At 28.1% G+C, this 16,372-nt stretch overlaps 1 protein-coding gene across 6 annotated transcripts in view; it reads left to right on the plus strand.

The window, feature by feature from the left end:
• Syt7 (Synaptotagmin 7) overlaps positions 1-16,372 on the plus strand; it is a 589,787-nt gene that overhangs the window by 172,568 nt on the left and 400,847 nt on the right. For all 6 annotated transcript variants that reach the window (XM_088198058.1, XM_088198052.1, XM_088198055.1 and 3 more), the window contains one exon: positions 16,146-16,318. Coding sequence is in view for 4 of the 6 variants with exons in the window: in XM_088198052.1 (XP_088054178.1) it covers positions 16,152-16,318 (167 nt within the window). In the remaining 2 variants the exon portion in view is untranslated. The remainder of the gene's footprint in view (positions 1-16,145; positions 16,319-16,372) is intronic.

A 16,372-nucleotide genomic window follows, 5' to 3' on the forward strand; every position in this document is an offset into this window, starting at 1 on the left:
CTTTAGCGGTTCTAGGTGACATAAAATATTTATAATTAAAGCACATATTTTGTGCAAGCTTACGAATTGTTGAACAGTCACTACTATTTTTATATTATGGTGATTCTGTGAGATGCTTTAAATCTTTATTTTTGTCCAACTATTGCGCAGATCACTCTTTGTAAATAAAATAATTTTGAAACACGTTACAATACGATTTAGAAATGGGTGGGTTTAGTTCTTAAAAAATAGTTTTTTTATTAAAAATTGATCCGAAAAATTGCGGTTCTTATTTTTTATTTTCATTTATTACATGCGTCACCCGTTTGTCAAGCTTTTATGTATTTTTTTAACTGTTTTATGTAGTTCGCCCTTCTATTGTAAAATCTCTTCTAAATCTGTTCTGCGTGGTTCTGATTTTGTCAACATTTATAATAATTTTATTTTGGTTTATTTAAATTCTTTTTCGCTTTATATTTGTATTAACGTTGTACTGATTATTTTCTGTTTAATAAAATTATATATTTATCGTCATACGTTGCAGTACCATCGAAAAATGAATGTTTATTGTTATGTGAAAACGCGGTGATTTTTTGGTTTGCTATTGATTCATGCGGCACCCATGTGCCTAGCATATTTTTTTTAGTTGTAGACTAACGCATAACTAATGTACAAATTCTTGAAATCTTGTGAGTAGATTTTATTGAAAAAAATAAAATTTTTGTCTTTATCAACTGAAAAAAGACGTCTACAACTTAATACATTCAATATATTTTTAATAAAACTACTATCCTATCACATATTTAGAATAAAATTGTTACGTTTTTCTTATTTTCTGTATTAAATGTAGATAAAACATAAAGAAACTTTTATTTAAAAAATAAATATTTTTTAGATATGATAAACATATTTAATTAGCGAACCATACCTATGTATATTTATTTTTCATTTTATAAAATAATTATATATTTATATATTATATTGAACAATTTAAATTAAATATATGAAATAAATTCTCAATTTATTAATTTCATAAAGATACAAAAAACAATTTATTTCACAACATTGAATTGTATAAGCAAAGTATAAAATAGGGAAAAAAATACAATTGCTAAGCCGATACAATATGAATACATTTTTCAATCAATTTTTGTAAATTTGCAATACATATTTTCAACCGAATTTTCATATAAACGAGAAAAATACCAATAAAAGATACTATTATAATAATATTGAATGAAGACGATCTTAAGGTTTCTAGCAAGAAAAAATCGTTTTAACCTTTCATTTTAACGGAACGTAAAGAGAACAAAGATTCGCATTTTATTGCTTTTTCTCCTTCGATACGAATTTATTTTTATATAAAATATATGTACATTCGTATTATTTGATCGATCTAAGTTCCAAGAAGCAAAACTATAAGGGTTTTTAGCGATAAATAAATATCTCAGTCGTTAAAGACAACCTTATTGAAACGACAAAAAGGCCTATGGTAAAGCCTATAATTATTTAGCTTAAAGGTCTTATGGCTTGGTGTATCGTGTCCTTAAAGGTCGTCATTTCGTTTGTCAGTGACGTTATTTTTGTAACCTGAAACAACAACGTTTAAAGTATTTTGTCAGACTTAATTTCAGGAATTATTTATGAAGGTAATTTTTAATATAAACCTATCTAATATATAAACCCTAATTAATTTATTACAATATATAATATTTTTATAACGCCATAAAAAAAAGACCGTATAACGTCCCGTTATATTAACGCTATTATTATTCATACTAGAAACACTCAGGTAACAAGATGTAATTTTCATCTTGCTGCTCTCTAGAAGCTATTAAAAATGTTATCAAACGAAAGCTTTTTAAGCGGTTAGGCGCTGTTTGATGAAATGTAAACAATATAAATTAACAAATTGCTAACCTGAAAAATAAAAAGATTCTGAAATATGTTAGTAGCTATGTTAAATTATTCAAAAGTCGAACGTTTGAAGGGTAAACGTTCCATCTAAAATGTCCCGACTTTGTAGAAACAGTATTAATGCATCCGCTCTCTAAATTTACATTTAAAACTTGAAATTCATAAAGGTCAAGGTATGTAGATTTGTGTGGTAGCATATATTTAACAGTATATACTGAAATATAAGATGGATATACATATTGTATAAATATGAGATAAGTATATTATGAAACATTGGCATGGAACTTGAATTTTATACTTTGTAGCTAGACAAGGTTTAGAGTAAAATGTAGTTAATTTCTTAGCATTTAAATCAGTATTCAGCGTAGCTCTATTTAGTGCAAGTTAAGCTTATTTTTTGTGTCTCAAACCAGAAATAATGTACTAGTTTTGACTTGTGGAAGTATCAGATGAAATATTTTGTTGAAACTGTATTCTAAATACGTTACATTCGCTCTTATATCATTTTTTTAGATAAAAAAGGTGCTTTTGCTTTTTCCTATTCTTAGAATAGAACCAGATGATATTGTTGACTGTTACTTTTTCGATAAAAATGCCCTTTTGCGTAACAAGCACAACTTAAATATATTTTTATATCACAGAGAAATATCTTAGTAAATATGTAAAATGAAATTTGCTTTTAAAATAATAAAATTGAAAGCAGATTATATGTATCTCACTATTTATTTGTAGGTATTAGTTTTGCTTAACCAGTTGTAATGCATTGGGCTAACATCCATAATGTTACAATGAATTTACAATAAATACGTATATTTTGCAAAAAAAATTTACTAATCTAAAATAATTTCTAAAAATAAACTTGTTATAAAATTTTTTCATTAATACAAGAAAAAAATACTTTTAATTATTTAAAATCGAGTTTAAGTAATAATTATTGTGTTTGAACTTTTAATTAATATTTTATATATAAATATATATATATATACAAAATCTTCTGATTATTATGATTGATTAGTAAATTTTATTGTATTAAATATTATCTTCTATATAAAATAATATCACGCAGAAGCGTATGCATAATTATTTTCAACATTATGAAATTTTAATTGTTAAATTATAAATATCAACGTAAGTAAATAACTTAAGCTCAGTTTAAAAAGTTTCCATTCTTGAGAAAAACTTCAAACACGAACGATATTATTCCTTCAGTTATAAAGCATTAATCCACCACTTGTATTTATTTAATTATATTACTTTACGCTTCTTTAATACTAACACCCACAGAAATTAATATCAAAAATAATAATACGAATATGAAACATAAATATCTGCCCTTGAAAGATAGCATAGCTTTTTCATCTATTTAGTAATTTTTTCCATCGGATATGATTCGGCCCTTTTCCGACAGTGATTTGTAGGTGTTCGCTTATCGGATGCACCGACGCGTTTTATGGCCCCAATTTTGGCTCGCGAACCCACTTTTAGACACCGCTGATCACCTGCAAAATCTATATATCGAACGGCTATTGCACACAGAACCGCATATACGTAGAATATTATAGCTTCGCAATCGTCAGTGCTGTATCGACATTTTGTACCGCATCCAGTTCCGTTCATATTATACATTTGTATGTAGGTACAGACCGATAGGTCTAAAAGTATCTGACCTCAGTAGAATAGAGAAGTAATGATATTTATAAATTTACTGATTTTTATATAGGATAGTCGTTGTTACTTATCAAAAAAGTGTACTTTAATTTTTTTTAATATAATTTTGAAGTATCGCTAAACAAAAAATATATTTAATTAATGCTGCAAAAATAATTAGTATTAAAATACTAATAAAATAAAATTAAGTCTGTAAGTAGTGATTATTATAAAACAGTTATTTAATAGTTTTATTAGTTAAAATAGTAGAAACAGATATTTTTGGACGTAACCGCATGTGTGGGTTAAATTTAAATAGGATTTGTTTTGCAAATACATAATGTATGGTAATTTGTTTTACAAAGTTTAATTACGCACTCAGAAATATGAGCTTTTAAATATTATGTGTAGAAATATATATTTTAAAATTTTAACAATATTTTATAAATGTGGCACTAAGAGGATAATGGAGAAATTTAAAGTCAAGACACTTCATAAGTTGTAGAAACTTTTATTTTTCATTTATAAAATGCGTATCTCTTTGAAATAAAATTTATTATATTCGTTGTTTTATTTATTATAAAATTTCGAATATTAAAATTATTAAAGTCGTTGATCTTGAATAGAATTTTTAACTAAAAATACAATCGGTTAGATCACAATCTCTTAGTTTAAGTTATGTACGTCGGTTAGCAACCGTAAAAATTATCAGTTAGATTGTTACCTTGCTGTAAAATTGGGTGCGTAAAAAAACTACCGATTGATCTGTTTCGCTCAATACAAACATAAACGGTTGTATAGATTCAATCCATAAAAGATTCTCAAATGTCACATCAGCCAGATTACGATCGCGATTTCAGAGCACGACCCAAAAAAAATACTGTGCCTAATGAGAATAGGACCCAGGGGCGATAAAATGTGAAAAAATGACAAACGATAGGGCGTATTGGATGTCGAGTGTATAGTAAAGGCATTATGGAGAGATACAGTGTGCTTAATAAAAAAGTGACCGATTTCGGAAGGAGTCATCCAATGAAATACTACATCTTTGTCTGCCCAATTCATTGATTTTGGATTATATTTATAAAAAAATGTATCATTAAAATAATTTTATAAAAATATAAATTTTTATAATAAATTGAGCTATTTAAATTTTATAAGTATTTATTTGATAATAAATACGAACTTAAGTTAAATAATAAATCTTTAATAAAAGTTGAGAACAAACTCAAAACATTGCTTTATTGTCTTGTAATTTACTAACCAAGTTAAAAATTGTTTAAATAGGTAAAAATAAAATGCAAGCATGCAACGTACAGGCATAGAAATATAATAAAATGTTCGCTTAACTTAAAATATTCTCAAATCATTAGTTTTTTGGGCAGTGCAAAGAAAAACATTTAAATAAATTATTTAGAATTTTTTATGTAATGCTACATGTCCATTATTCCATTTAGCGTAATAGTAAATTATTATTCAAAAAACACTATTAACTAGAATCTAGTAATATTATGGTTAAGACCAAACCTCTACTGCGATTGCACCCGGTGTCCGTTTTAACGCATTTATACAGGGGAGCTTTACTTTATCTTGCGTTTCTCACAACTATACACGATCTTTAAATCTATTATCTTAATAATAAAGGTATTCTACATGTAATTTAATGATAAATATATTCTATTCCAGCAGATGTATCAGTGAAAAGATATTTAAAAAAAACACAAATGATAGTGTCAGATTTCTACTTAAAAAAAATCCGATTTTACTGTCTTTTAGTATCCGCTTTAACGTATTTATTCAGGGAGCAGCTGTACATTATCTTCCGCTTTTTACAATAAAACATATTTCTGTATTTCACTATTCTAATTATAAAGCTATAGGGACTTCTCCACCACTCTTCTTATTCATTTGTCGTCATTTAGCGTAACATAAATGTCAGCTAGGGTGATTATGTCTCTGCTTCTAGTATCCACTTTAACGCGTTTATACAGGGGAGCTTTATTTTATCTTGCGTCTCTAACAATAAAACGCGACTTTTAAATTATATATCTTAATAATGAAGGTGTAGGCTTTGATTTTTCCACTGCAAGTTCTCTTCATGTATTTTTATTTAGGGTTCTGTATTTAGTATATTAATAAATATATTTTATTCCAGCTGATGTATAAGTGGAAAAATATTAAAAAAAACAATAATTATGGTGTCAGATTTTTACTTACAAAAAAATCTTATTTTACTGTCTTTCAGTATCCGCTTTAACGCATTTATTCAGGGAGCAGCTGTGCTTTATTTAGCGTCATTCAAAATTAATATTGAGGGACTTCTCCACCATTCTTATTATTTATTTGTCGTTATTTTGCATGACATAAATGTCTTTGCATTTAGTTACCGGCTTAACACATTAATGCAGGGGGCAGCTGAGCTTTATCCTACGTTTTTAACAATTAAATATTGATATACCTATAAGTTTGATAATCAAAAAGATTAACACGTTATATTGCCGACCAATAGTATTTACATTGAATCAATTATAGTATTTTTCTGCTGCAAACTTAACTGGAATATCGAAATGCTGTCGTTCACTATTGCGAACTATTATTGAAAACCATAGTTTTATATAGCTAAACCTTCTTTAGATGTCCTTTATTATTTTTTTATGTAAATGAAACTTTACCTTTCTTACCACACTGTACAGAAAAATATTTCATATAGTTCAAAGGGGGGAAATCGACTTTTTGTAGTAGCTACGGTACACGCCCATGACCTGCAGGTGGCAGCACATGTGCAATATTAATCACGTTTATAGTCGTAGCCAGTGAGATTACGAACGTATATGGGGGGCTTGTGTATAGGCTTTTGTTAACGAACGTGTATGGCGTAGTGAAATTTGTGTTTTTCGGGTGCAAAAAAATACCTAGAAATAAATTTGCATCTGAAATAGAGTGGCGGTCTGCGCGATTGTTAATAAAATCTAATGGGGTGCGATTTGCATTTTCCGTTCGTTCCGAATGTACGGGGTTTTTCATGGTGCTCGAATTGATTGAATCAGATTTTATGTAAAACCGATTCTATTCCATTCAACCCATTATTTTTGTTTTGCATTTCAAGTTGTAGTAAATGGCATTTTAGTTTATTAACTTGAATAGAAAGAAAAAGTATTTTTAAATCGTTGTATTATTTTCATATTGGTATTCAGTCGAAGTCCAGAGTTTTCTACTGCTGTATAACTCACAAATTGCTTTTAGTTTGCGATAGTAAACATAAATAACCGTAGGATATGTATTGTTTTATTTATCGTATATGAGAATAAGTGACTTTTAGACATTACTGAGTTATAAACAAATTTATTTTTAATGGTAGGCAATAAACACTTGAAAAATTTAAGTTAAATAATATCGATTTTAATATTACCATATGATATACATACATATTTGTATATAAGTATTATAAATAAGTACATTTCATATAAGTTTTAGATATATATAAATAATAACAAACTGTCTGATTTTATAAAATACAATATCATAATTCACAGGGCATTTTTCAGATGTTAGCTAGACCGTTTAGATAAATATGTAGTATAATATTTTTAATATTAAAGTGATTACTTTTTTTTAAATATTTCAGGTTTGTTATATTAGGTTCTCTAATTCAGCATCTTAGTTAAAAATAAAATTGAGACTTATCTGAAAAAAAAAATCATAATAATCTAAATTAAAGAATTTTTGCATTTTGTATACTAAATAACTGGAAACTTTTAATAATGGTTTTTGTAGACATAAATGCTAATTTAATTTTATTGTAAATGGTTTTGGTATTTTAAAAATTGTTAATATGTTATTTAATTAATTAAGAATCTCAGAAAATACATATTAATTAACCATAAACTAAGTATTTAAAAATAACTATACTTTCAAACATTTTATATAGAAAAATCTACCTGAATTTTGGTTCGGAAGAATATTTTTAGTTATAGTTGTTCGGGATTTGTTAAATTTATCAAAATTCATAGTTTTTAAAAAAAAAATATTAATATACTTAAGAACTCTTTTTAATTTTATTTTCATAATTAATTTAAAAAAGCATATATATATATATATATATACGTATTTATATGAAAAAAAAATTGCTCAGAATATAAAATAAATATTTTTTTCTCTTCCTTTGTCATTTTTATTTCTGTGATTGATATATATATTTTTTCTGCGATTGATATATAAATATATATATATTATTTACAGTAATATATAAAACATGTCACATTTTTTTGCAAAAGCAATTTTTAATACTGTTTTTGTAAACAATCAAGTTTAAATTTATTTTAACATTAAATTTTAATTAAAATATTTTTGAAAATGTACGATTTAAAAAAATTTTTTTTTAATTATATTTTTTAATTGATCGTAGTGATTAAACAGCTTTACTTTTATATTAGTATAAATAATTTCTTACATATTGTACAAAAATTATGTTATTGTTTATTTATTATAGAAGATTAAAGTCTCACTTAAATAAATATATTATCGTATCTCTATAGAAAAATATTTAGCATAGTTCAATACGTTTAATTATATTTTGTGGTATGCCAAAAATATTTAAAAATAAAAGGCTAGAAATCAATGCTTCTGATTTTATTAAATTTTATATATTTATTGATATATACAATATTAATAAATATAGTCAAACCAAGGCCAGTTTTAATTAAATGCGTGTTTTAAATCATAAGTAATAAATTGATTCTGCTGCTGTAATCGTTTTATAACAGCGTAAAGTTAACCAAAAATATGAATTTATGATTCTTGAATTCAATTAGTATATTGTACCAAATAAAAATAAATTTACGAGAAAGTAATGACCTTCAATTTAATATATGTATGTTTATATATGTTTATAAATAGCAATCAAATCGTATTCACATACACCAGTAGAAATGGTTTGCTAAATATTAAATAAACAATAGTATAAATTTCTCTATTGTTACTTTATAAATATATCTCTATATTTTTATATGGTATATAAAAGTAATATTATTGTTATATTTTAATCATGATTATTTTGGAAGCGGATTATCTGATTTAATTCTGTTTTTTTTTTATTATGTTGTATCTTTATCTGAGATGGTTAATAGACACAGTATTATTTTTTTAAAAGTTGTATAGATATAATCTATTGGGAAAAAGTAAAAAAAAGAGTAATGATTATGTATACTAACATTATAAATTAAAATAATATATAGATAGCTGCAACTGCAAATGTCATATAAATATGCAAAAATATTATTTTGCTTTTCTTATTTAAAATAACCAACTTATATCGAATATATATTATTTTTGATTAATAATTTTTTATCAAACATTTTAATATACGAAAATCACGTAGTTGCTTTACTTCCATAATCTTTTACGCAAACTTTGCATTGCGTGACCTCCATGAAATGGTCTCCGATTTAAATTTCAGTTCAGGGACATTTTCCATATTTCATAAGTTTTCCATTCTAGAACGGATTGCTTATACAATTTTTATACTAAAATTTACGATACATTATTTACTTAGGTTTTCATATGTATATTTTTCGTTAGTGTTGTAAAAATATTTCTTTGCTCTAAATTACATTCCAGGAAAATATTTATGATACACTAAAGGAGTACATAGTTCACGTTGCGTACTAAATGTTTTGTGAAATATCTCCGCGGTATAAAACAACAAAGTTGTTCTCATACATCAAAAAAATCCATAAAAAATAATCATAAATCTTAGAGAATAAAAAGATAAAAACAAATTTATTTTTGAATAATCGCACTGTGAGTTATTGCGCTTTCGAAAGTACCATTTTTTCTACTCTAGAACTGTGTGAACGAAAAGTTTGAATTAATTTACGATAACGTCTATGTATTATTATTACACTACACAAAACAATACCAAAACATATGTATTTCACATCCTTACAAATATTTCAATATATTTAGTAATAAATAAAGTTTGAGAAAGTCAAGATGGTCCACATATCGAAGGAAAACGGACCCAACGATGGAGGAGGTGGATCTGAAATTGGCACTGGTGATCTATCAATCACTGCCAAGAGTATGGTATGTATTATAAATATAATTTATTTTCATCAACCATTATTTTAAAACATGCAATTTTAAATGTATATGTTTATCTTTAATTAGTCTCCTTACCTTACATTAATTTATTTAATAAATATAATTGTAACGCAGTATTGTCTTTGTTTTAATTTATATTAAATTAAAATTTATTGTAAAGCAATATTGAAACATACCCTCAAATTATTTTTTGCTGGTTTCACTTTTTAGCGTGCTTCTGAGAAACTTCTATTTTAAAACTAGGTTAGACAGTTGATCTAAGGTCATCGACTAGAACTAAGAGAGCAGTGCACTTTATTTTTCTTGGCAGTAAGTCGCATTTTGTCAAATGTCCTTGGCCGGTCACCTCCATTGAAGAGTATAGAAAATGGTGATTGATGTTTTGGTTTTAAACAGTCTGTTGTACGAATTATTTAAGTTATTTTAAGGTGCTTGTTTAAAAAATACTTTTAGTTTATTTTATTGTGTAGGATTTTCTACATATTTATTAATTTTAACTATTATTAGATATGTATTTACAACTGATTAAAAATGGCAAAAGTATTTACCCCGAGTGACTATTTATAAGTGAAACCATTGTAGTCGCTTATTGATAATATTAAAAAATATTAATAACAATTAAATTTAATGCAAGAGACAATGATTATTGTTTATATGCATGTGGCATAATAAGACACTTAGTGTAATTAAATAGTTTTTGTGAAATTTATCAATGATAATTATTTTTTAATTTATGTGTCGTTAGTTAAATTGCTTTTTGAAATCTTGGGTGTTGTGAAATTACAATTTCTCTTATAATTTTTATTTATTATGCTAGTACAATTCTTCACATGACGATCATATTATATGACTTTTATTAGTAAAGTATTAAAAAAAAATAATAAAATCATTACTCAGAATTTTATTGGGTTTTTTGCAAACTTTCTCTAAAAAAGGTTGATGTTTTAAGTATATTAAAAAAATGTTTCTTGAATCTAGCACAGAAAAAAAAATACCAACGTCTCTTATATTTAGTCGTTTAAGTAAGAAATAACTTGACAATAACTTAAAAAGCCTTACAGTTAGCAAAAATACTAGCTCAAAAAATATACTTTTAATAAAAAAGTAGTTTTGCTCATTGTCTCATAGATAAATACGTACACCATTTATTCCAGTTAACTTATTTTCAGTATACTGTCAGGGTATCAGAAAGATCCCTAATAATTTAGTCCATTGGATATTTTAAAGCATTTTTTTTTAAATATTTTATCCGAGCCTTCATTATCTTTAATAAGTATATCAAAACGATTAAGATATACATATTACAAATACATTCGAAGTATTACCTTAAATTCAGAATTTCGAGTCGAGCGTTGGTAACCACGCCCGGCCACCGCTAGGGCTTTGCCCTTCGGTCTCGGCACACACAGAGACCGCAGCCACAGAGTTTGCACCCCAGAGCTTTTATAATCTTTAATCAGACAGTTAAGCTAATAATTTACGTTTATAAAATAATCAACATCGGCACATCGAATGTAAATATAAAATCACTGTTTGTAAAAGTAGTGCGATATACAATGTACCTAATGGATATTTTTTTCAAATATTTTATGAACCACACCGTTTCTCATTATACATGCTGTGCCAATACCAGAGTCGATTATCATGTCTGCCCGCTAGTAAAATATCGGCGTCATGATTATCGACGCAGCCATAAGACACGCCATATTAAATCACTTCAGCCTCTGGCCAAATCGCTTCGGGTGATGAATGTACGAAGCGAAAAACGAGGGAAACAATAATAGTCGGAACCGAAAGAAAAAAGGGCCCTTTTGACGTAAAAAATGGCGACTATTTTTCGACTTTCGCAAAGTTTCGCACAGTCGAACCGTACCGATAATATATTATTTTATTATGCATGTGTGGGTACTTTTTCGTGTATTATAATATATAGGATTATATTTCATGAAATTTTTATGGATGATTTATGTATGGAGAGTGTGTTTGTAACGGTGGACGCCATTTTGAGCGCCATGTGTCATAATGGCGTTTACAAAATGGCCGACGCCTGTAACACTGCCAAGTAATGCCGCAACGATGCAAATGCACCACTCAAAACTAACGCGGTTAACGTGCATTTTTCACTTCATATCGCTATAGACATCTACAATATGTTTGCTACCAGTGGTTCTTAAAATATAATAAATATTTTTAATTCAATTGATATTTATGCGAATTCATGGTAATCTTTAACTTGATGTTTGTTAATATTTAATATATTATTAACACTAAAATGTATTTTTTTTAATTACTTTTAAATTAGCTTGATATGAATAGTTATTTAAGTATAATAAAAAATAAATACAAGCATTGCTTATTAATCATAAAAAGTAATATGTATGTATTATATTTATATAAATTGATTCATTCAAGTATTATGTATAAATGTTTTATATATTATCTCGTTAGCTATATGTTAAACTTTCAAGTTATATTTTGTATAAATTCATAGTATAAGCATCGCGTAGAATATTTTATTTCAATTCGATTTTATACGCTACATTACGCACGTATGAATTGACATGTCAAGATTACTATGTGAACTAAAAATTCAAGTAAGTTAAATAAATTTATTTTAGTACAAATATAATATGAAAAAATATATATTGAATATATATACAGAGTAAAAAATTGATTTCGATGTTTTCAAAAGCATTTATAAAGTTTAAACCATGAACGATTTCATGCCAATAATTAGAACTGTTCTTAAATATAACGGGAAAACTTTAGCAATTTTCTTTATTAATTTCTTTGCCGAAAGTTTAATTTTGAAGAATGAGTAAAATATATTCACGACCATATACATAAAGTAATTTATATTAAGTTAGGGATTAAACATATATTTTAATGTTTAAGAATATATAAACAATTTTTATTTAGTCAATGACGCCATTTATTTGATTAATATATTGTTATATTATCATAGCTATATATTTATTATTACCCTTTGTTTTTAGTTTTCATGCTGCTTTAGGTTAATCTTTTTCTTCTTTCGAGTTACCATGTACCGTGAAGTAAAATATTCTTATTCATGGCAAAACGTGCATAATTTAATCCGTTTCATCAAAACATTTAACCAAGCCTCACAGCGGCTTTCCAAAGTAACTGAATTTCAAACTGCCTTAACAATATCGCGCAAGATTCGGGCAAAACTTGTAATACTGTTCTATTTACCCCGCGATTTAATAATACCTGAAAACATCGTCTTAACCACTTAGCCACCGTGGTTCTTTACTAATACAATCTACGTCCAAAAAACTTTAAAACACGTAAACAGATCCAGTTCATATCAATTCTGTCACGTTTCAAAAAAAGTTGTCCATCGGACCGATGCCAATTGAGTAAACAAAGAAAAAACTCGACTAGGTAAACATTCTTTTTCCGAGGATCAAACATTGTCCCTTTTTTCTCCACTTTGCGCTTTTTTCAGTCGCCCTATTTTATAACTGTGTAGTGTGCTTGAAAGCATCGTGTTAAGGCCTCACTGCGTATCTGGCATGACCATAAGGGTAAGTTTACAATATGAATTGAAAGGAGTTGCGGATTGATTGAATCGCCTCGATTTTCGTAACCTTTCACCTGTATAACCTGAGACATACTTGCTTACGAAATGTTTGGCTTTACAGTTCATGGACTATAAATATTTATTTAAATTTTAGATAAAGCTTATAAAATTATTTTTAATACATTTTTTTATTAAATCTATTATTTGATAGTGTGCATTGAAAGCTTTATATCTTAATACATGATAAGATAAATACCATTTTTTGCCATCTGTCTTTCCATCCTAAAATTTAGCAAATAATCTTACGTGGATAAATCATTCATTAGCGATTCATCAAGACAACTATAAATATATTATTTTTCTTTTCAATCTTCCAGTCAAACTTTCTGTAATCAATTTGTTGAATTGTTTCTTTAGCCTTTCTCTGTATTTTTACTTCTTTCATAACAATTTCTTTTTAAATAAGAAAGTTTGAGATACACTATGGACAAACTAATATGACTTTTAAAATATTATTGAGGAAACTCTGAATAATTTATATTTTTAAGTTGCTAGCTGATCCCTAGATGAATACAACAAGAGCACTAAAGAGTAGGCCCTAGCGCTCGGGAGAGATACTAATGTAACTCCAATAAAATATTTAGCACTACGGGGGTGAAGAACCCGCTCACTTGGCCGTCAAAAGCTGGGTGCCCGCCCTAAGGGTTGGACTCGTAGGTAACAGCAGTGACGCACGCAATGGATAACACGCAGCTATACTTCTAATCCCTAGAGTTTATTACTGTACATTCGATTTTAATACGAGTAGCATATTCTTCACTATCATTTGAGAGGTTTTACATACCAAAAATATTTTCTTTTACCAGTCCTTGGTGTTTTCTTTTATTTAAGATATGGATTTTCCAAAGATGCCTTTTGTTGAGGTGCATCCATTAATACTGTGCACAATCCAATTTTCGAATTATTGCGTTATTTAATCGGATGAAATAATGTGTTTTCGTAACAAGGATAGACTTTATTCTTCAAATACACAGTCTTATATTTTGTTAAGGTTTTTTAGATACAAGTAGACGCTGTATTTGAGTTCTCGTGAGGAACCATAATAACTGTCTCGTCAGTAAAGGTTGTGCAGATAGTTCCGTTTATAATTGGCAAGTCTGCTGTATGTATTAGGTACAGTACTGGTCTTAGTACACTGCCCTGAGGTACTCAGAAAATTATCGTCTTGATATTATACTATAAAATATATATTATTTAATTCATATGTTGAGGTAGTGCTTTTTTGATTTTATATTTTACTGCCATATGCCACACTATGTTGAAAGCTTGTCTTATATTCAGGAAAGCAGCTGAGAAAAATTTCATCTCTCGTAGATTTTTAATAATCTCGTTTGCCACTCGGTGTATTTGTAAAATTGTGCCGTGCTTGCAGAAAGCCGGATTGGTAGCTTATGATTATCTCTTGTTTCTAAAGTTAGATTAATTATACGTAGCAATAGCTTTTTAAACATTTTTGATAAAATAAATAAAATACTAATTTTGCCTTAGTTTTAAGCTCTGTCACTCTAGATAAGCGGCAATATAATCCGTGGACATCTCGGGTAAACCCCGTTTTATGGATTTCAGCATTTTATTATTTTTTTATGAGGATATTGTGAAAGGCGCGCTGACCCATCAACCCTTTCATTTTTGAGCATTGTACAGAAATTTTATGTCTTCTGATTTTTGGTAAAGTGAAATTTTCTGACTTTATAATTGACTCAAGTCAGTCATTAAGACATGTGTTCCAAAATTGTCACTATTACGTAAGAGGTGATCAATGGTTTGGTAGTTCGAGTTACTTCCTTATGTCTTCTGTTTAGTAGTGACCTTGGCATATTTTTTAATAGGAGCCATTCTGCGCCCAAAGGTTATTTGTGGTCGTTTTTTGAGTGGCGGAAAATGGTTTCAGCGTGCGCAGTTTACGTTTGTGTTGATGTCAAGCTTCTTCTTCTATATTTTATATAGCAGTTTAATTGCGTGAAGAGCGAGCCAAACTATGTACGGTGGAAGCGAGAGGTGCGCGGAGCATACGTTCACTCTGACCGAAGCACGCAGCGGAATGCGTCTTTTTCGGTTGATGAGCAACTGAATGTGTTAGTTAAATTTAAACCCCGCTTAATTAAAAAGCTTGCGCAAAGTTTGAAGCCACTTAATATAGCTTTAAAAAACGGCAAATATTGACAAATGATTTATTTATTAAAAAAAATTCTAGTTTTTTTAATAAATAAATCTGATTTAATATAATGTTAAAGCGATAAAACAATACATGGTTTCGTTCTATTTTTAATTCACAAAGTCAGTCCGGGTACTTTTATGTATCACTTTTACAAATATACATCATCACACATGCGTATGTAGGATTTGTGCGTTAAAGGTAATAATTCAAGTTCGCCGGGCCTCATTGTCGGGTGCCTTTGTTGTAAATTTCAAAGGGAGGCGCCTGCGACTGGGGCCTTTGTTTTAACAGACGTACTTAAGGGCCCACTCGTTATATTTTCTCGTTACACCCAAGTCCCGGTGGAATTTAAGAATGTAATTTTGCCCTTGTAGCGTCGGTTTAATTAGGCGAAACGGGAATAGCGCGAAATTAATTTGCTTGCGTGAATTTGTTTGTTAAAAGATTGTAGCATCAGCAAAAATATGTATTGCTATATGTAAAGTGTTAAAATGATATCTGGAGATAAAGTGGTAACTTAAGTTCATTAAATGGATTGATTAGTTAGCATTCAAAAATAATATTATAAAAATAATAAAATCAAATGAATGTTATTTTCATAATAATCGTTATTTTTATACTAAGTCATGTGTCAATAAATAGTAATAGTTTAAAACTGTGGTTAGTATATGTGTTATTTTATGTGTTTGTTCCATTATGTAAGCCTTAAAGTTGATTAAATCAAATTTGTCTTTGCAGGTGGCAATGCAGAAGCGAGACGTCGTGCTCGGCTTGGTCCTAGGGGGGCTGGCCCTTATGGGTCTTTTGGCCCTTGGTTACTATATGTACACCAGGAACAAGGAGCGTCGTCGCAAAAGGGGTGTCCTTGCCGACCAAGAGGACACGGACGAGTCCAATGGATGTGGAGTCAGGTAAATTTACATATTAATCACTAGTTAACGAGATTTCCCTTTTGAATTCATTAG

Source organism: Plectrocnemia conspersa, unplaced genomic scaffold (assembly GCF_051122295.1).
Source record: "Plectrocnemia conspersa isolate PC_06_02 unplaced genomic scaffold, ASM5112229v1 ptg000011l, whole genome shotgun sequence".
Taxonomy (NCBI): domain Eukaryota; kingdom Metazoa; phylum Arthropoda; class Insecta; order Trichoptera; family Polycentropodidae; genus Plectrocnemia; species Plectrocnemia conspersa.